Consider the following 17,364-nt stretch of genomic DNA (forward strand, 5'->3'; position numbering starts at 1 on the left):
GTGTCAGATTGTGTATAAGACATCTATATAGATATACACAAGACAGTGAGACATGTGTCAGATTGTGTACAAGACATCTATATAAATATACACAAGACAGTGAGACATGTGTCAGATTGTGTATAAAACATTTATATAGATATACACAAGACACTGAGACCGGTGTCAGATTGTGTACAAGACATCTATACAGATATACACAAGACAATGAGACCTGTGTCAGATTGTGTACAAGACATCTATACAGATATACACAAGACAATGAGACCTGTGTCTGATTGTGTGTAAGACATCTATATAGATATACACAAGACAGTGAGACCTGTGTCAGATTCTGTACAAAACATCTATATAGATATATACAGGACAGTGAGACCTGTGTCATTTTGTGTATAAGACATCTATATAGATATACACAAGACAATTAGACCTGTGTCAGAATGTGTGTAAGACATCTATATAGATATACACAAGACATTGAGACCTGTGTCAGATTGTGTATAAGACATCTATATAGATATACACAAGGAAGTGAGACCTGTGTCAGATTGTGTATAAGACATCTATATAGATATACACAAGACATTGAGACCTGTGTCAGTTTGAGTGTAAGACATCTATATAGATATACACAAGACAGTGAGACCTGTGTCAGATTGTGTGTAAGACATCTATATAGATATACATAAGACAATGATACATGTTTAAGACATCTATGATATACTCGTATAGTACATTGTCAGTATGATGTGACTATGTTGAGTGTTATGTCACTGTCCAGATAAAACACATTGGTCTTCATATAACATCAACAAGGTCATAAAACTTTCTTCAAACAAATACCTTACATACATGTTTTTTGTTAAACAGATTTTATAGAACACCATATTTTTGATATACTTTAATTAATGTGTATTTTGTTGATCAGGTTTTCCGTATGTGAACATCAGCCATGGCGAGTTCACTGTTCCCATCGAGAAAACAGCCTTCATCCAAACCTACGTCAAAGCATCACCAGAGGCTACTTCAATTCAGTGGTATAAAGTAGAAAATGATAACCGCATTCCAATAGAAATAGACAACGAAAGATACTTTGCAGGTTCTATTATATCCCCCACATTGATTATCCGTGAGACAAACACTGATGATGAAGGATGGTACCAGTGCTCAGCTACCAATAGTAAAGGAACTGGTTGGAGCAACATGTCGGTTCTGTCCGTACAACCTGGTAAGTATGATTTCATTTTATAATGCAATGTTTACATTACAACAGTGTTATTCATTTATCCAAAGGAGAGTTTTAATTTTTCGTCAAATTTTGAAGTAAATATTTCGTGGTATGGCATTCTGGTGAAGCAATTTATAACCGATCTAAGTGATACTTGTAGTATTTTATCATCATGTTATATAGTTGTGCTTACATGAAGGCATTTTAATTCAAATTTTTTTTCTTTGAAACTTTATAGGCTTTTAGTGCTTTGTGTTATTTTGATTCGACAATTAACCTTGCATTTCAGTACTTATTTTTACCTGGTACAATACTACATTTCTTATTGACATGGGACACTCGTATATTGTTTCGCCCCATGCTATGGATGCATGGTGCACTGTATCCTTCACTGCTTGTCACTAAACTTATTAAGGAGATATATGGGGATGTGTCAACTATGACTTTCATTTTGACCTACAATCTTACATCAATGAAAAATCTGTTCTAATCTAATCTCCAAATCTGTACATTCAGCAGGTTATTAGTTCACCTGATCCGAAGGCCTATGCCATACCGTGGCGTCCGTCGTCCGTCCGTCGTCTGTCCGTGAAACTTTACACAAATATAGAGGACCATGTGTAGATGTGCATGCCACTTTATTTTTCTCAAAATTATGGTTGCTATGGCAACTGGTCACTATAAACAGGTTTTCTGATAAGAACCATAACTTTAAGTTTGTCCGGACAACTCCTCCTAAACTAAATGGCCAATTTCAATGAAACTTCACACAAATATAGAGGACCATGTGTAGATGTGCATGCCACTTTATTTTTCTCAAAATTATGGTTGCTATGGCAACTGGTCACTATAAACAGGTTTTCCAATATAAGAACCACAACTTTAAGTTTCTCCAGACAACTCCTAAACCGAAGGGCCAAATTCAGTGAAACTTCACACAAATATAGAGGACCATGTGTAGATGTGCATGCCACTTTCTTTTCTTTCAAAATTATGGTTGCTATGGCAACTAGTCACTATAAACAGGTTTTCTGATAAGAACCATAACTTTAAATTTGTCCGGACAACTCCTCCTGAACCGAGGGACTGATTTCAATGAAACTTTACACAAATATAGAGGAGCATGCATGTTTATATGTGCATGCCACTTTCTTTTTTTTATTTTTAAATTATGGTTGCTATGGCAACTGGTTACCATTGACTTGTGCTGATTGCGGGGGTATTAGTCAGCCATCCTGTCGACAGTTCTAGTTGATGTCTGGTTGTAACAGTTTGGTACCCAATGGTATCACAGCTGATTGATGTCTGGTTGTAGCAGTTTGGTACCCAATGGTATCACAGCCGATTGATATCAGGTTGTAACAGTTTGGTACCCAATGGTATCACAGCTGATTAATGTAAGGTTGTAACAGTTTGGTACCCAATGGTTTGGTACCCAATGGTATCACAGCTGATTAATGTAAGGTTGTAACAGTTTGGTACCCAATGGTATCACAGCTGATTAATGTCAGGTTGTAACAGTTTGGTACCCAATGGTATCACAGCTGATTGATGTCAGATTGTAACAGTTTGGTACCCAATGGTACCACAGCTGATTAATGTCTGGTTGTAACAGTTTGGTACCCAATGGTATCACAGCTTATTGATGTCTGGTTGTAACAGTTTGGTACCCAATGGTATTACAGCTGATTGATGTCTGGTTGTAACAGTTTGGTACCCAATGGTATCACAGCTAATTGATATCAGGCTGTAACAGTTTGGTACCCAGTGGTATCACAGCTGATTGGTGTCTGGTTGTAACAGTTTGGTACCCAATGGTATCACAGCTGATTGATGTCTGGTTGTAAAAGTTTGGTACCCAATGGTATCACAGCTGAGTGATATCAGGCTGTAACAGTTTGGTACCCAATGGTATCACAGCTGATTGGTGTCTGGTTGTAACAGTTTGGTACCCAATGGTATCACAGCTTATTAATGTCTGGTTGTAACAGTTTGGTACCAAATGGTATCACAGCTGATTGATGTCTGGTGGTAGCAGTTTGGTACCCAATGGTATCACAGCTGAATGATGTCAGGTTGTAACAGTTTGGTACCCAATGGTATATCAGCTGATAAATGTCAGGTTGTAACAGTTTGGTACCCAATGGTATCACGTCTGATTAATGTCAGGTTGTAACAGTTCGGTACCCAATGGTATCACGGATGATTGATATCAGGTTGTAACAGTTTGGTACCCAATGGTATCACGGATGATTGATGTCATGTTGTAACAGTTTGGTACCCAATGGTATCACATCTGATTGATGTCTAGTTCTAACAGTTTGGTACCCAATGGTATCACAGCTGATTGATGTCAGATTGTAACAGTGTGGTACCCAATGGTACCACAGCTGATTAATGTCTGGTTGTAACAGTTTGGTACCCAATGGTATCACAGCTTATTGATGTCTGGTTGTAACAGTTTGGTACCCAATGGTATTACAGCTGATTGATGTCTGGTTGTAACAGTTTGGTACCCAATGGTATCACAGCTAATTGATATCAGGCTGTAACAGTTTGGTACCCAGTGGTATCACAGCTGATTGGTGTCTGGTTGTAACAGTTTGGTACCTAATGGTATCACAGCTGACTGATGTCTGGTTGTAAAAGTTTGGTACCCAATGGTATCACAGCTAATTGATATCAGGCTGTAACAGTTTGGTACCCAATGGTATCACAGCTGATTGGTGTCTGGTTGTAACAGTTTGGTACCCAATGGTATCACAGCTTATTAATGTCTGGTTGTAACAGTTTGGTACCAAATGGTATCACAGCTGATTGATGTCTGGTGGTAGCAGTTTGGTACCCAATGGTATCACAGCTGAATGATGTCAGGTTGTAACAGTTTGGTACCCAATGGTATATCAGCTGATAAATGTCAGGTTGTAACAGTTTGGTACCCAATGGTATCACGTCTGATTAATGTCAGGTTGTAACAGTTCGGTACCCAATGGTATCACGGATGATTGATATCAGGTTGTAACAGTTTGGTACCCAATGGTATCACGGATGATTGATGTCATGTTGTAACAGTTTGGTACCCAATGGTATCACATCTGATTGATGTCTAGTTCTAACAGTTTGGTACCCAATGGTATCACGGCTGATTGATGTCTGGTTCTAACAGTTCGGTACCCAATGTTATCACGGCTGAAAGATGTCAAGTTGTAGGAGTTTGGTACCCAATGGTATCACAGCTGAGTGATGTCAGGTTGTAACAGTTTGGTACCCATGGTATCACGGCTGAGTGATGTCAGGTTGTAACAGTTTAGTACCCCATGGTATCACAGCTGATTGATGTCAGGTTGTAACAGTTTGGTACCCCATGGTATCACGGCTGAAAGATGTCAAGTTGTAGGAGTTTGGTACCCAATGGTATCACAGCTGAGTGATGTCAGGTTGTAACAGTTTGGTACCCCATGGTATCACGGCTGAGTGATGTCAGGTTGTAACAGTTTATTACCCCATGGTATCACAGCTGAGTGATGTCAGGTTGTAATAGTTTGGTACCCAATGGTATCACGGCTGATTGATGTCTGGTTGTAACAGTTTGGTACCCAATGGTTTCACGTCTGAATGATATCAGGTTGTAACAGTTTGGTACCCAATGGTAGCACAGCTGATTAATGTCAGGTTGTAATAGTTTGGTACCCAATGGTATCACAGCTGATTGATGTCTGGTTGTAACAGTTCGGTACCCAATGGTATCACGGATGATTGATATCAGGTTGTAAAAGTTTGGTACCCAATGGTATCACGGCTGATTGATGTCTGCTTGTAACAGTTTGGTACCCAACGGTATCACAGCTGATTGATGTATGGTTGTAACAGTTTGGTACCCAATGGTATCACAGCTGATTGATGTCAGGTTGTAACAGTTTGGTACCAAATGATATCGTGGCAGACAGATATCAGGTTGTAATAGTTTGGTACCCAAAGGTATCACAGCTGATTAATGTCAGGTTGTAACAGTTTGGTACCCAATGGTATCACAGCTTATTGATGTCTGATTGTAACAGTTTGGTACCCAATGGTATCACGGCTGATTGATATCAGGTTGTAACAGTTTGGTACCCAATGGTATCACAGCTGATTGATATCAGGTTGTAACAGTTTGGTACCCAATGGTATCACGGCTGATTGATGTCAGGTTGTAACAGTTTAGTACCCCATGATATCACAGCTGAGTGATGTCAGGTTGTAATAGTTTGGTACCCAATGGTATCACGGCTGATTGATGTCTGGTTGTAACAGTTTGGTACCCAATGGTATCACGGCTGATTGATGTCTGGTTGTAACAGTTTGGTACCCAATGGTATCACGGCTGAGTGATGTCAGGTTATAACAGTTTGGTACCCAATGGTATCAGGAATGATTGATATCAGGTTGTAACAGTTTGGTATCCAATGGTATCACAGCTGATAGATATCAGGTTGTTACAGTTTGGTACCCAATGGTATCACAGATGATTGATGTCAGATTGTAAAAGTCTGGTACCCAATGGTATCACAGCTGATTGATGTCAGGTTGTAACAGTTTGGTACCCAATGGTATCACAGCTGATTAATGTCATGTTGTAACAGTTTGGTATCCAATGGTATCACAGCTGATTGATATCTTGTTGTAGCAGTTTGGTACCCAATGGTGTCACAGCTGATTGATGTCAGGTTGTAACAGTTTGGTACCCAATGGTATCACAGCTGATTGATGTCTGCTGGTAACAGTTTGGTACCCAATGGTATCACAGCTGATTGATGTCAGGTTGTAACAGTTTGGTACCCAATGGTATCACGTCTGATTGATGTCAGGTATTAACAGTTTGGTACCCAATGGTATCACAGCTGATTGATGTCAGATTGTAACAGTTTGGTACCCCATGGTATCACAGCTGATTGATGTCAGGTTATAACAGTTTGGTACCCAATGGTATCACAGCTGATTAATGTCAGATTGTAACAGTTTGGTACCCAATGGTATCACGGCTGAGTGATGTCAGGTTGTAACAGTTTAGTACCCCATGATATCACAGCTGAGTGATGTCAGGTTGTAATAGTTTGGTACCCAATGGTATCACGGCTGATTGATGTCTGGTTGTAACAGTTTGGTACCCAATGGTATTACGGCTGATTGATGTCTGGTTGTAACAGTTTGGTACCCAATGGTTTCACGTCTGAATGATATCAGGTTGTAACAGTTTGGTACCCAATGGTAGCACAGCTGATTAATGTCAGGTTGTAATAGTTTGGTACCCAATGGTATCACAGCTGATTGATGTCTGGTTGTAACAGTTCGGTACCCAATGGTATCATGGCTAAAAGATGTCAGGTTGTAGCAGTTTGGTACCCAATGGTATCACAGCTGATTGATGTCTGCTTGTAACAGTTTGGTACCCAATGGTATCACAGCTGATTGATGTCAGGTTGTAACAGTTTGGTACCCAATGGTATCACGTCTGATTGATGTCAGGTTGTAACAGTTTGGTACCAAATGGTATCACGGCTGATCGATATCAGGTTGTTACAGTTTGGTACCCAATGGTATCACAGCTGATTGATGTCAGATTGTAACAGTTTGGTACCCCATGGTATCACATCTGATTGATATCAGGTTGTAACAGTTTGGTACCCAAGGGTATCACAGCTGATTAATGTCAGATTGTAACAGTTTGGTACCCAATGGTATCACATCTGATTGATATCAGGTTGTAACAGTTTGGTACCCAAGGGTATCACAGCTGATTAATGTCAGATTATAACAGTTTGGTACCCAATGGTATCACAGCTGATTAATGTCAGATTGTAACAGTTTGGTACCCAATGGTATCACAGCTGATTAATGTCAGATTGTAACAGTTTGGTACCCAATGGTATCACGGCTGATTGATATCAGGTTGTAACAGTTTGGTACCCAATGGTATCACAGTTGATATCAGGTTGTAACAGTTTGGTACCCAATGGTATCACGGCTGAGTGATGTCAGGTTGTAACAGTTTAGTACCCCATGATATCACAGCTGAGTGATGTCAGGTTGTAATAGTTTGGTACCCAATGGTATCACAGCTGATTGATGTCAGGTTGTAACAGTTTGGTACCCAATGGTATCACAGCTGATTGATGTCAGGTTGTAACAGTTTGGTACCCAATGGTATCACAGCTGATTAATGTCAGGTTGTTACAGTTTGGTACCCAATGGTATCACGGCTGAGTGATGTCAGGTTGTAATAGTTTGGTACCCATTGGTATTACGGCTGATTGATGTCAGGTTGTAACAGTTTGGTACCCATTGGTATCACAGCTGATTGATGTCAGGTTGTAACAGTTTGGTACCCAATGGTATCACAGCTGATTGATGTCTGCTTGTAACAGTTTGGTACCCAATGGTATCACAGCTGATTGATGTCAGGTTGTAACAGTTTGGTACCCAATGGTATCACAGCTGATTGATGTCAGGTTGTAACAGTTTGGTACCCAATGGTATCACAGCTGATTAATATCAGGTTGTTACAGTTTGGTACCCAATGGTATCACAGCTGATTGATGTCAGATTGTAACAGTTTGGTACCCCATGGTATCACATCTGATTGATATCAGGTTGTAGCAGTTTGGTACCCAAGGGTATCACAGCTGATTAATGTCAAATTGTAACAGTTTGGTACCCAATGGTATCACATCTGATTGATATCAAGTTGTAACAGTTTGGTACCCAAGGGTATCACAGCTGATTAATGTCAGATTATAACAGTTTGGTACCCAATGGTATCACAGCTGATTAATGTCGGGTTGTAACAGTTTGGTACCCAATGGTATCACAGCTGATTGATATCAGGTTGTAACAGTTTGGTACCCACTGGTTTCACAGCTGATTGATGTCAGCTTGTAACAGTTTGGTACCCAATGGTATCACAGCTGATTGATATCAGGTTGTAACAGTTTGGTACCCAATGGTATCACAGCTGATTGATGTCAGGTTGTAACAGTTTGGTACCCAATGGTATCACAGCTGATTGATGTCTGCTTGTAACAGTTTGGTACCCAATGGTATCACAGCTGATTTATGTCAGGTTGTAACAGTTTGGTACCCAATGGTATCACAGCTGATTGATGTCTGCTTGTAACAGTTTGGTACCCAATGGTATCACAGCTGATTGATGTCAGGTTGTAACAGTTTGGTACCCAATGGTATCACAGCTGATTGATGTCAGGTATTAACAGTTTGGTACCCAATGGTATCACAGCTGATTGATGTCAGATTGTAACAGTTTGGTACCCCATGGTATCACAGCTGATTGATGTCAGGTTATAACAGTTTTGTACCCAATGGTATCACAGCTGATTAATGTCAGATTGTAACAGTTTGGTACCCAATGGTATCACATCTGATTGATATCAGGTTGTAATAGTTTGGTACCCCATGGTATCACATCTGAATGATATCAGGTTGTAACAGTTTGGTACCCAATGGTATCACAGCTGATTAATGTCAGGTTGTAACAGTTTGGTACCCAATGGTATCACAGCTGATTGATATCAGGTTGTAACAGTTTGGTACCCAATGTTATCACGGCTGAAAGATTTCAAGTTGTAGCAGTTTGGTACCCAATGGTATCACAGCTGATTGATATCAGGTTGTAACAGTTCGGTACCCAATGTTATCATGGCTAAAAGATGTCAGGTTGTAGCAGTTTGGTACCCAATGGTATCACGGCTGAGTGATGTCAGGTTGTAACAGTTTGGTACCCATTGGTATTACGGCTGATCGATGTCAGGTTGTAACAGTTTGGTACCCATTGGTATCACAGCTGATTGATATCAGGTTGTTACAGTTTGGTACCCAATGGTATCACAGCTGATTAATGTCAGGTTGTAACAGTTTGGTAACCAATGGTATCACGGCTGAGTGATGTCAGGTTGTAACAGTTTGGTACCCAATGGTATCACAGCTGATCGATGTCAGGTTGTAACAGTTTGGTACCCAATGGTATCACAGCTGATCGATGTCAGGTTGTAACAGTTTGGTACCCAATGGTATCACAGCTGATCGATGTCAGGTTGTAACAGTTTGGTACCCAATGGTATCACAGCTGATCGATGTCAGGTTGTAACAGTTTGGTACCCAATGGTATCACAGCTGATTGATGTCAGGTTGTAACAGTTTGGTACCCAATGGTATCACAGCTGATTGATGTCTGCTTGTAACAGTTTGGTACCTGAATGGTATGATATCTTTCTGAGAAATTACTGATAGGATCTTTCTCAATTTCCATATGTAAGTTATCCTTTATCCTTTGTGCATAATGCATTTCAAATTTGGGACCTATAAGAAAATCAAAATAGTAGACAGACGTCCATCATGGAGTTTGAAAATTGAAGTTTGTTATATATTGCTATTTTTCAGAAAGTGCTTAAGGGATCTTTCTCAAATTCCATGTGTAGGTTTTCCTTTGTCCTAAGTTGTTGGTATTGCATTTGAGGATCAAATGCAAAATAACATGACCGACATGCATGAGGCAGTCTTGGATTTTGACAATTGTTACTGCTGTATATATAGTGTTATATAAAGTTATTAAATGTTTTGAAGGAAGAATGAAAGAAGGGAAAAGAAGAGTAAAGATCAGTCTTTCATTTTACTGATACGGATTATGACTGCTATATCATGTGTTTCATTTTTATTTTCATTGCCCACTTTAATTTTGTGTAATGAAATATTTGCGTAGACGGGGGATCTTGACAACTATGTTCTTGTTGTATTTTGAAACCGTTGAGATTTCCATCCCATAACCATATATAGCATTGCTGGAGATTTCCATCCCATAACCATATATAGCATTGCTGGGCACCAAGAGATAAACACAATCCTGATGAAAAATAGGCCTAGAGATATTTCCTCGCCCTACGGGGCTGACTTTCTTAAAACACAGTCATGTTGTAAAAACAATCCCTGTGGTCTTTCCACACCCCTGAGGAGCCTGAACATTGTGTCTGGGTTTGATATCTTTGAAGCAGTTGAGATTTTCACCCCCTGAGATTTTCATTTTCAGATTGAGTTGAGATTTTTATATAGTATTGTTTAACCTCATTAAATAAAGCTTTTAGCCTCTTGTTTATGTTATCACTGATAAACATTGTTTATAAGATTATGAGATTTTAATAATGCAAGTTAAGATAATTCAAAGATTATATTTAATAGAAATATACAAAACCAGTAACGCATTAGCTTCCATTACTCATACATGTACGGTACAGCATGTCATTAGTGACATTACATGTGTTTTTCTTTCATTTTTGTTTGTTTACTAATTTATCTACTTTGCCTTCATTTATCCCAGATGCACTTGACAAAGAAACCAAACATAAGCGCAGAATGAAACAAAAACTGAAAACACAAAATATTAAATTGACTTTCATTGGTCATGCTCGAGCAGGGAAAACAAGCTTGATGAGGCAGTTAAGGAAACAAATCGAAGATGGAGGCCCAGAACCTACTAATATGGCTAAACTACTATCCAAACGAATAAGATACAAACTTAGAAAGAGTGGAAAGGAAATGGAAAAAATTGAGAAGGGAAAGGACGCAGAGTTATGCAATCAACGTTTACAGGGACATGTAGACAATGGAACCAAACAGGAAATGGAAACATCGAATGCACATTCAAATGGTATTTTTTAAATGACATTGAGCGTATGTGAGTATATAATGACTCTTGGTATTGCCATGATCAAGTCTCCATGTATCGACATTTAGACCCACCATCTGATAAAAGTGGGCTGTTTATGTGGGCTTTCTTTTGTGTGTGTTGTTGGTCATCTGTCTGTGAACAATCCTTGTTCTGACATTTTCTTGAAATGACTGGAAGGAAAAAAACTTGATGTTTCTGTTCCCTTCTGAGTCCCTAGTTATTTCATCAAGCCCGGAGGTGTGCCATGGCGCAGAGTCCATCAGCTTTCTTTCCGTCTGTCAGCCATTCATCAACACTTCATTGAAATTGCTACTAGTCCTGGACACATTTTTAGGTCGCCTGAGACAACGATCTCAAGTGACCTATTCTAATCGCCCTTTGTCCGTCGTAGGGCGTTATCTGTCTGTTAACAATTTACATTTTTGACTTCTTCTTAGAAATCCCTGAACAAATTTTAACGATGTTTTGCGTAAACGTCAACCAAAACTGTAAAGTATATGGTCCCCATCTCCTAGGGGACTGAGGGGTTAGAGGCAAATAGGGTCAAATGGACTGAAATTTCAAAAAAATCTTTTAAGGCCCAAATAAAGTAATATCAAATTCTCTTAATTGATGGAAGGGTCTAAAGGTCCTTTACCACATTTATGAATTTCATGACACTGGAATCTCATGTTTGCCCCTTTGGAGGAGGTAAACTTTCCTATAGTTTATAAAGGGAAATCACATTTTTGAGTATTATTTGTTTGATTTCTTTTGGAATGCATTCTTGCTTGTTTAGAATTAGCAGTTTTTAAAGGCAGTTTGATGGTATGCAAATGTTGGCCCGACTGACCCTCAGCGTCTGATGAGCAGGGTCAAAAAGGATAAAATTGACAGAAATATTTCAAAACTCAGGTGACTGTTAAGGCTTGTGAGCCTCTTATTTTATAGGGGTCCCTAGGGGTCAAAATGACAGGGCTTAATAGGGGAAGTTGTAGCAAATCCTTATTTAGATCACTACTTGTCCTGAACAACTGAGCTGATTTTGACAAAATTTTGTTATGAGCATAATTGAGCGAAGGAGATATTGATGATTTATAAATGGAAAGTGTGGCTTTTTAGGGAGCAAAGAGGCCTGGGGTCCAAAAGGAGGAACTAAAAAAAACACAACAAGCAAGCAAACAAATTCAAATCTTTTAGCCCAGCTGGACCAAAGGTCCTGTGAGATTATGCCATGGTCCGTCCGTCCATCAACATTTGTTTAAAATCGCTACTAGTCATAAAATACTCTGCGGATTTTAATCAAATGTAATAAAAACCTTCCTTTGGAAAGGGGAACATATTTTGCATAAATGGTGACTCTGACCGTCAAGTGGCCAGAGGGGTGGGGCCAAATAGGGGAAATAGGGTTAATGCATATAAATCGCTACTTGTCATAAAGTTATGAATGTATTTTAACCCAATTTAGTCAAAAACATCCTTAGGGAAAGGGGAGCATATTTTGCATAAATGATTACTCTGAACCCCCTAAGGCCAAAGGGGCAGGGCCCAATAGGGGAAATAGAGGCAATTCCTTTAAATTGCTACTAGTCATAAACTTACCAATGGATTTGAACCCAATTCGGTCAAAAACATCCTTGGGGAAGAACAGATTTTGCAGAAATGGTGACTCTGACCCCCGGCCCGGGGCTAAAGGGGCAGGACCCAATTGGAGGAACAGGGTAAATTTAATCTCTTCAAATCGCTAGTTGTAAAAGTTCTGAATAGATTTTAGCCAAATTTGGTCAGAAACATCCTTGGGAAAGGAGACAGATTTTTTCATCAATAGTTACTCTGACCAACCCACCAATATGCCCTGGGGTCTTTTCTGTCCGGGCTAATTTAATTACTTTGATATTTAGATCCCCACCCGATAACCATATACAGCATTGTTAGGCATAAAGAGATCAACAGAATCATGTTGTAGGTATAGGGGTCTTTCCATACCCCTAAGGATTTACCAGTAGTGTTTTGGTTATATTTTTGAACTGTTGAGATTCCCATCCCATAACCATTCATAGCATAGCTGGACGTTAAAGGATAAACACAATCATGTTGTAAAACCAATCCCTGGGGTCTTTTCATACGGTCCCTTAGAGAGTCTGGACTTCATTTCTGAGATATTAAAGCATTTGAGATCCCAACACTATAACCATATATAGCATTGTTCGAGATAGACAAAAGAGGCCTATTAACGAAATGAACATGAACATTATTTAGACGTTTGGTCAAAATCCAACCAGTTGCCCCATGGGGCTCTTGTTTCTTAAAGAATGACAGTATTTTTTCACTAATAACTTTTAATGATAACATTGGAAAAACAATTTCCTTGGAATTAATCACTGAGTCAATTAACTGACCAAATATGCAGGTTGATGGCCAAAGTTATCAGGTCCAAATACTAGGTCAAGGTCAAATATTTTAATTTTTCACTGCTGGGTGCCTTCGGCAGAATGCTTCAGTGAGGTAGCACTATAAATCGGCAAAAGTTCCTGCCTATCACAAGGAGACTTAACACGAACATACCGCAGCCTCCCAATACACTCACGCGCACTCAACACATGAATGCATGTCGCACGCACGGAAGGCTGTCCTTAAATGACATCAGCTGTTAATAGGACGTTAAACAAAATGAACCAAACCATCCTGACAAAGTTTTTATGTCATCTGACCCGAAGGGTCAGGATGACCTATAATCATCATGTTTCGTCCGTCGTCGTCCGCCGTCCGCCATGCATAAACTTTTCACATTTCAAACATCTTCTCAAGTTCCATCAGTGGGATGGAGCTGAAACTTGCCTGAAATGATGCTGGGATGGTCCTGACCAAGTGTTGTTATTTTCTGGGTATGTCTGAAATCCAAGATGGCTGCCACAGCCACCATTTTGAAAACACATTTGAAACTTCTTCTCAAGTTCCACTGGTGAGATTGAGCTGAAACGTGCCTGAAATGATGCTTGGATTGTCCTGACCAAGTGTTATTATTTATCGGGTCGGTCAGAAATCCAAGATGGCTGCCATGGCAACCATCTTGAAAAAAACATTTTTATCTTCTTTCCAGTTCCACAAGTGCCATTGAGCTATAAATTAGTGAGGATGTTAAGGAAGGAAAGCCAGCAAGTTGTCATTTTTTGGCTTTGTAAAACTTTGACATGGCAGCCATGGCGGCCATTTTGTAACATGATTGCGCAATCATGGTTCTTCTGATCAACAGCTATTTCAAACTTCTTCTCAAATTCCACCAGTGGGATTTAGTTCTAACTTACTAGAAATGATTCTAAGATGGTCCTGACCAAGTGTTGTTATTTATCTGGTCAGTCAGAAATCCAAGATGGCAGCCATCTTGAAAAAACACATTTTAAACTTCTGCTCCGGTTTCACTGGTGCCATTGAGCTGGAAATCGGTGAGGATGTTAAGGAAGGAGAGCCAACAAAGTGTTGTTATTTTTCGGCATCGTAGAAAGTTTGACATGGTAGCAACGGTGGCAATTTTTAACATGATTGCGTAATCATGCGCATGTGGGTTAATGTTGCATTTATAATTAAAAAGAACAAAAAACATCATGTTTTAATATAAATTCAATATTTAATGATTTCCCGGTTAGTTCTGTTTGTTTTTTTGATCGGATTTTAATGTTAGGTGTCCAACGTCTTTATCGGGATGTTTTCGTCGTTCCTCGTGTTCTCGCGTGGTCACGTGACCGGCACGAAGGACTACATTAACACTTGGTCGGTAAATATGGCCAGAGCACCCGACCAACGTATTTTGTTGTACAAACAAATATGATACACTTATTCATCGTGCTAAGAAACCGAGAAAAAGTGCTGTACATTCTTCTATTTATTCAAGTATGGTTACATAACGGCGTTATAAACTGGTGTTAATTGAAGAAATGCCGATTAATTGACTACTTTTTAAGTAATTTTGACGATGTTTGTCATTTTCGTAAGAATGTACAGCACTTTTCGTTGCTCTCATACAATTACCTTCACGCTCGTACCTGTTTCATAAGTATTGATTTAGGATAGTCGGGTGCTCTAGGACGATTCATAGAGCAAGTGTTAATGTTCATTCTCCAATATTGGAACTCTTCAGTGTTTTAAGTATCGAAATCGGCATATAGAAACGAACAAACGTTAATAAACGAATGCAATGGATCGTAATTAATTCAATTAATTATTTACAGATGATTTCCAAAGACATAAGGTATAGTTAGAAGTTTTCGGCTGTACACATGCAAGTTTGTAAATTCGTCACTGTGATGAAACCACCGTCCTCGTCGTTGCCATGACAGCCGATCGAAGCTGCGATCACGAATGCACTGACAAAGTGAAAGTTGAAGAATTTTTCGCAACATGCGGTTTAAACTTAAAATTACAATCACACCTCATATTGATTGGGGTTGTTTAATCATACCTGATCAATTGAATTATCAGAAAACTAACAAAAACATTAAAAAACACAGAATGAAGCCTTCGTGTCAGGCAGTGCAGACACAACGCGGGATCTGTAAACAATGTGACGTCATTGGAATGTACAAGTTGCAACAATGTACAACAATGTATATTTTACATGAATACACTAATGAGCAACAAAACGGGACGCAACATTAACCCACATGCGTGGTTTTCCAGAACAACACTATTTCAAACTTCTCAAACTCCACCAGTGCGATTTAACTCTAACTTGCCAGAAATGATCCTGAGATGGTCCTGGCCAAGTGTTGTTATTTATTCGGTCAGTCAGAAATCCAAGATGGCCACCATAACCAACAGTGCCACTAAACCTGCTACAGAGAATGCAAACTACAATAATATAAGGGTCTTCAATTTAGAGTCAGATGAACGTTAAGGCCCCTGGGCCTCTTGTCATTTGTGTACGAATGCAAACAAACGCTAACGCCCATCTAGGTAATTTATTTCATCCATGATGTAATCATAATAATACTTATAACAAGTACGAATGGAATTATGATAATTAAAGTTGTACAGAACAAAAAATATCGCACCTCAACATTACTCCGTAGGCTGATCTAGGTCAAGTCTCGACAAACTCGTTCGCAACTGTATGAACTTCTTCATTGTTGTCGCATCCGTTCGAAAATATTCATGTCCTAACAGTAATTCTCCATATATTTTGTTGCTCCACTCACTGTCTACGTTTGGTACGAGACCCGCAACCTATGTAGTTAAAATATCCACTAACAACTTCAAATGCAAACCAATTTTGTTTACAGTCACGAGACGGGGCTGTGCTTGCACACATGTATACAAAGTGTGTAGAGACGACTTGCTCATTTGCATATAAATCATATGGTTATACGATTATAATCCCCGTTGCAATTTATTAAAAACTGCATGGAAAACATAAACTTGTATCAATATATGACCAAGGATAGTTCATAAGGAGAACTGAAGTACACTTTCTTGAAATAATTTGTGAAATGATAAAAAAGTAAACAAACTTGACTAAATTGTCCCTTTAAACTAGCAGCTGTAATCACACCAAATTTGCTAAACTGTTGGCTTCCTGTATCAAATTCTAAAAGCTTGTAATATATATATTTATACAGGGCAACCACCGAGGCAAGCTTGTACGACTTTTACAAGCAAAATGAATTATAACAAAGATAATTATTGCTGAATTGAAAATGGCCGTTTATTATATTAAACAACGGTTAAAGAATATAACATCATAGGTACCACTTAAAAGTCTTAGATGGGGGTCAAAACCCGCTGCATCAAGTACTGTACAAGTATACATAAAAATTAAGTTCTCTTAAAGATATATAGGAGTTAAACGTCTTAGATGTGGGTCGAAACCCACCACATCAAATACAAGTATACATACAATTTGAAGTTTTCGTACAGATATATAAGAGTTTCTACGGATATTATCCCTTCAGAATTAACAATATACAAACATACAACACATACCATAGGTTTAAAATGATAGTTGATGATCATAAAGTAATTAGGAAAATCGTAAAATGTTTTTTTTATAACAACTTTGGAAAGGAGGCTGTAAGGGGAAGGTGGTTGGCAAAATAGAACTTAGTCAAAATAGTTAAAATAATTGGTGCAAAAATACAATAAAATAGGTTGGCCTTGACCGTACGCACCTTGTTCCGCCATGTTTTCTTCAGCTTCTGTATGAAAACAACTGACATAACATTGACATAACATTATTCTCCAAAAAGCTCTGAGTTAACATTCTTATCATTCAAAATTTATAATTAAAAGCTAAAAGTGATATTGATTTCATTGGTATCCAATCCAATGTATATTTGCTAGCTATAGTTGCTTCCCTCAAGAAACCAGATGAAGAATAAAAACATCTAGAAAGTAGTGAATTAGGGTGATTTATTATTAGCTCACCTGGCAAGCTATGCTGTGGTGCGGC

The 17,364-nt window shown here is 38.8% G+C and overlaps 1 protein-coding gene across 1 annotated transcript in view; it reads left to right on the forward strand.

The window, feature by feature from the left end:
• Positions 1 to 928: 928 nt before the first annotated feature.
• LOC117318905 overlaps positions 929 to 17,364 on the forward strand; it is a gene marked incomplete at its 5' end in the record, with an annotated part of 66,542 nt that continues 50,106 nt past the window's right edge. The window contains 2 exons of the mRNA XM_033873839.1: positions 929 to 1,228; positions 10,593 to 10,922. Of these exons, the coding sequence (XP_033729730.1) occupies positions 929 to 1,228; positions 10,593 to 10,922 (630 nt within the window). The remainder of the gene's footprint in view (positions 1,229 to 10,592; positions 10,923 to 17,364) is intronic.

This window comes from Pecten maximus, unplaced genomic scaffold (assembly GCF_902652985.1).
Source record: "Pecten maximus unplaced genomic scaffold, xPecMax1.1, whole genome shotgun sequence".
NCBI lineage: Eukaryota > Metazoa > Mollusca > Bivalvia > Pectinida > Pectinidae > Pecten > Pecten maximus.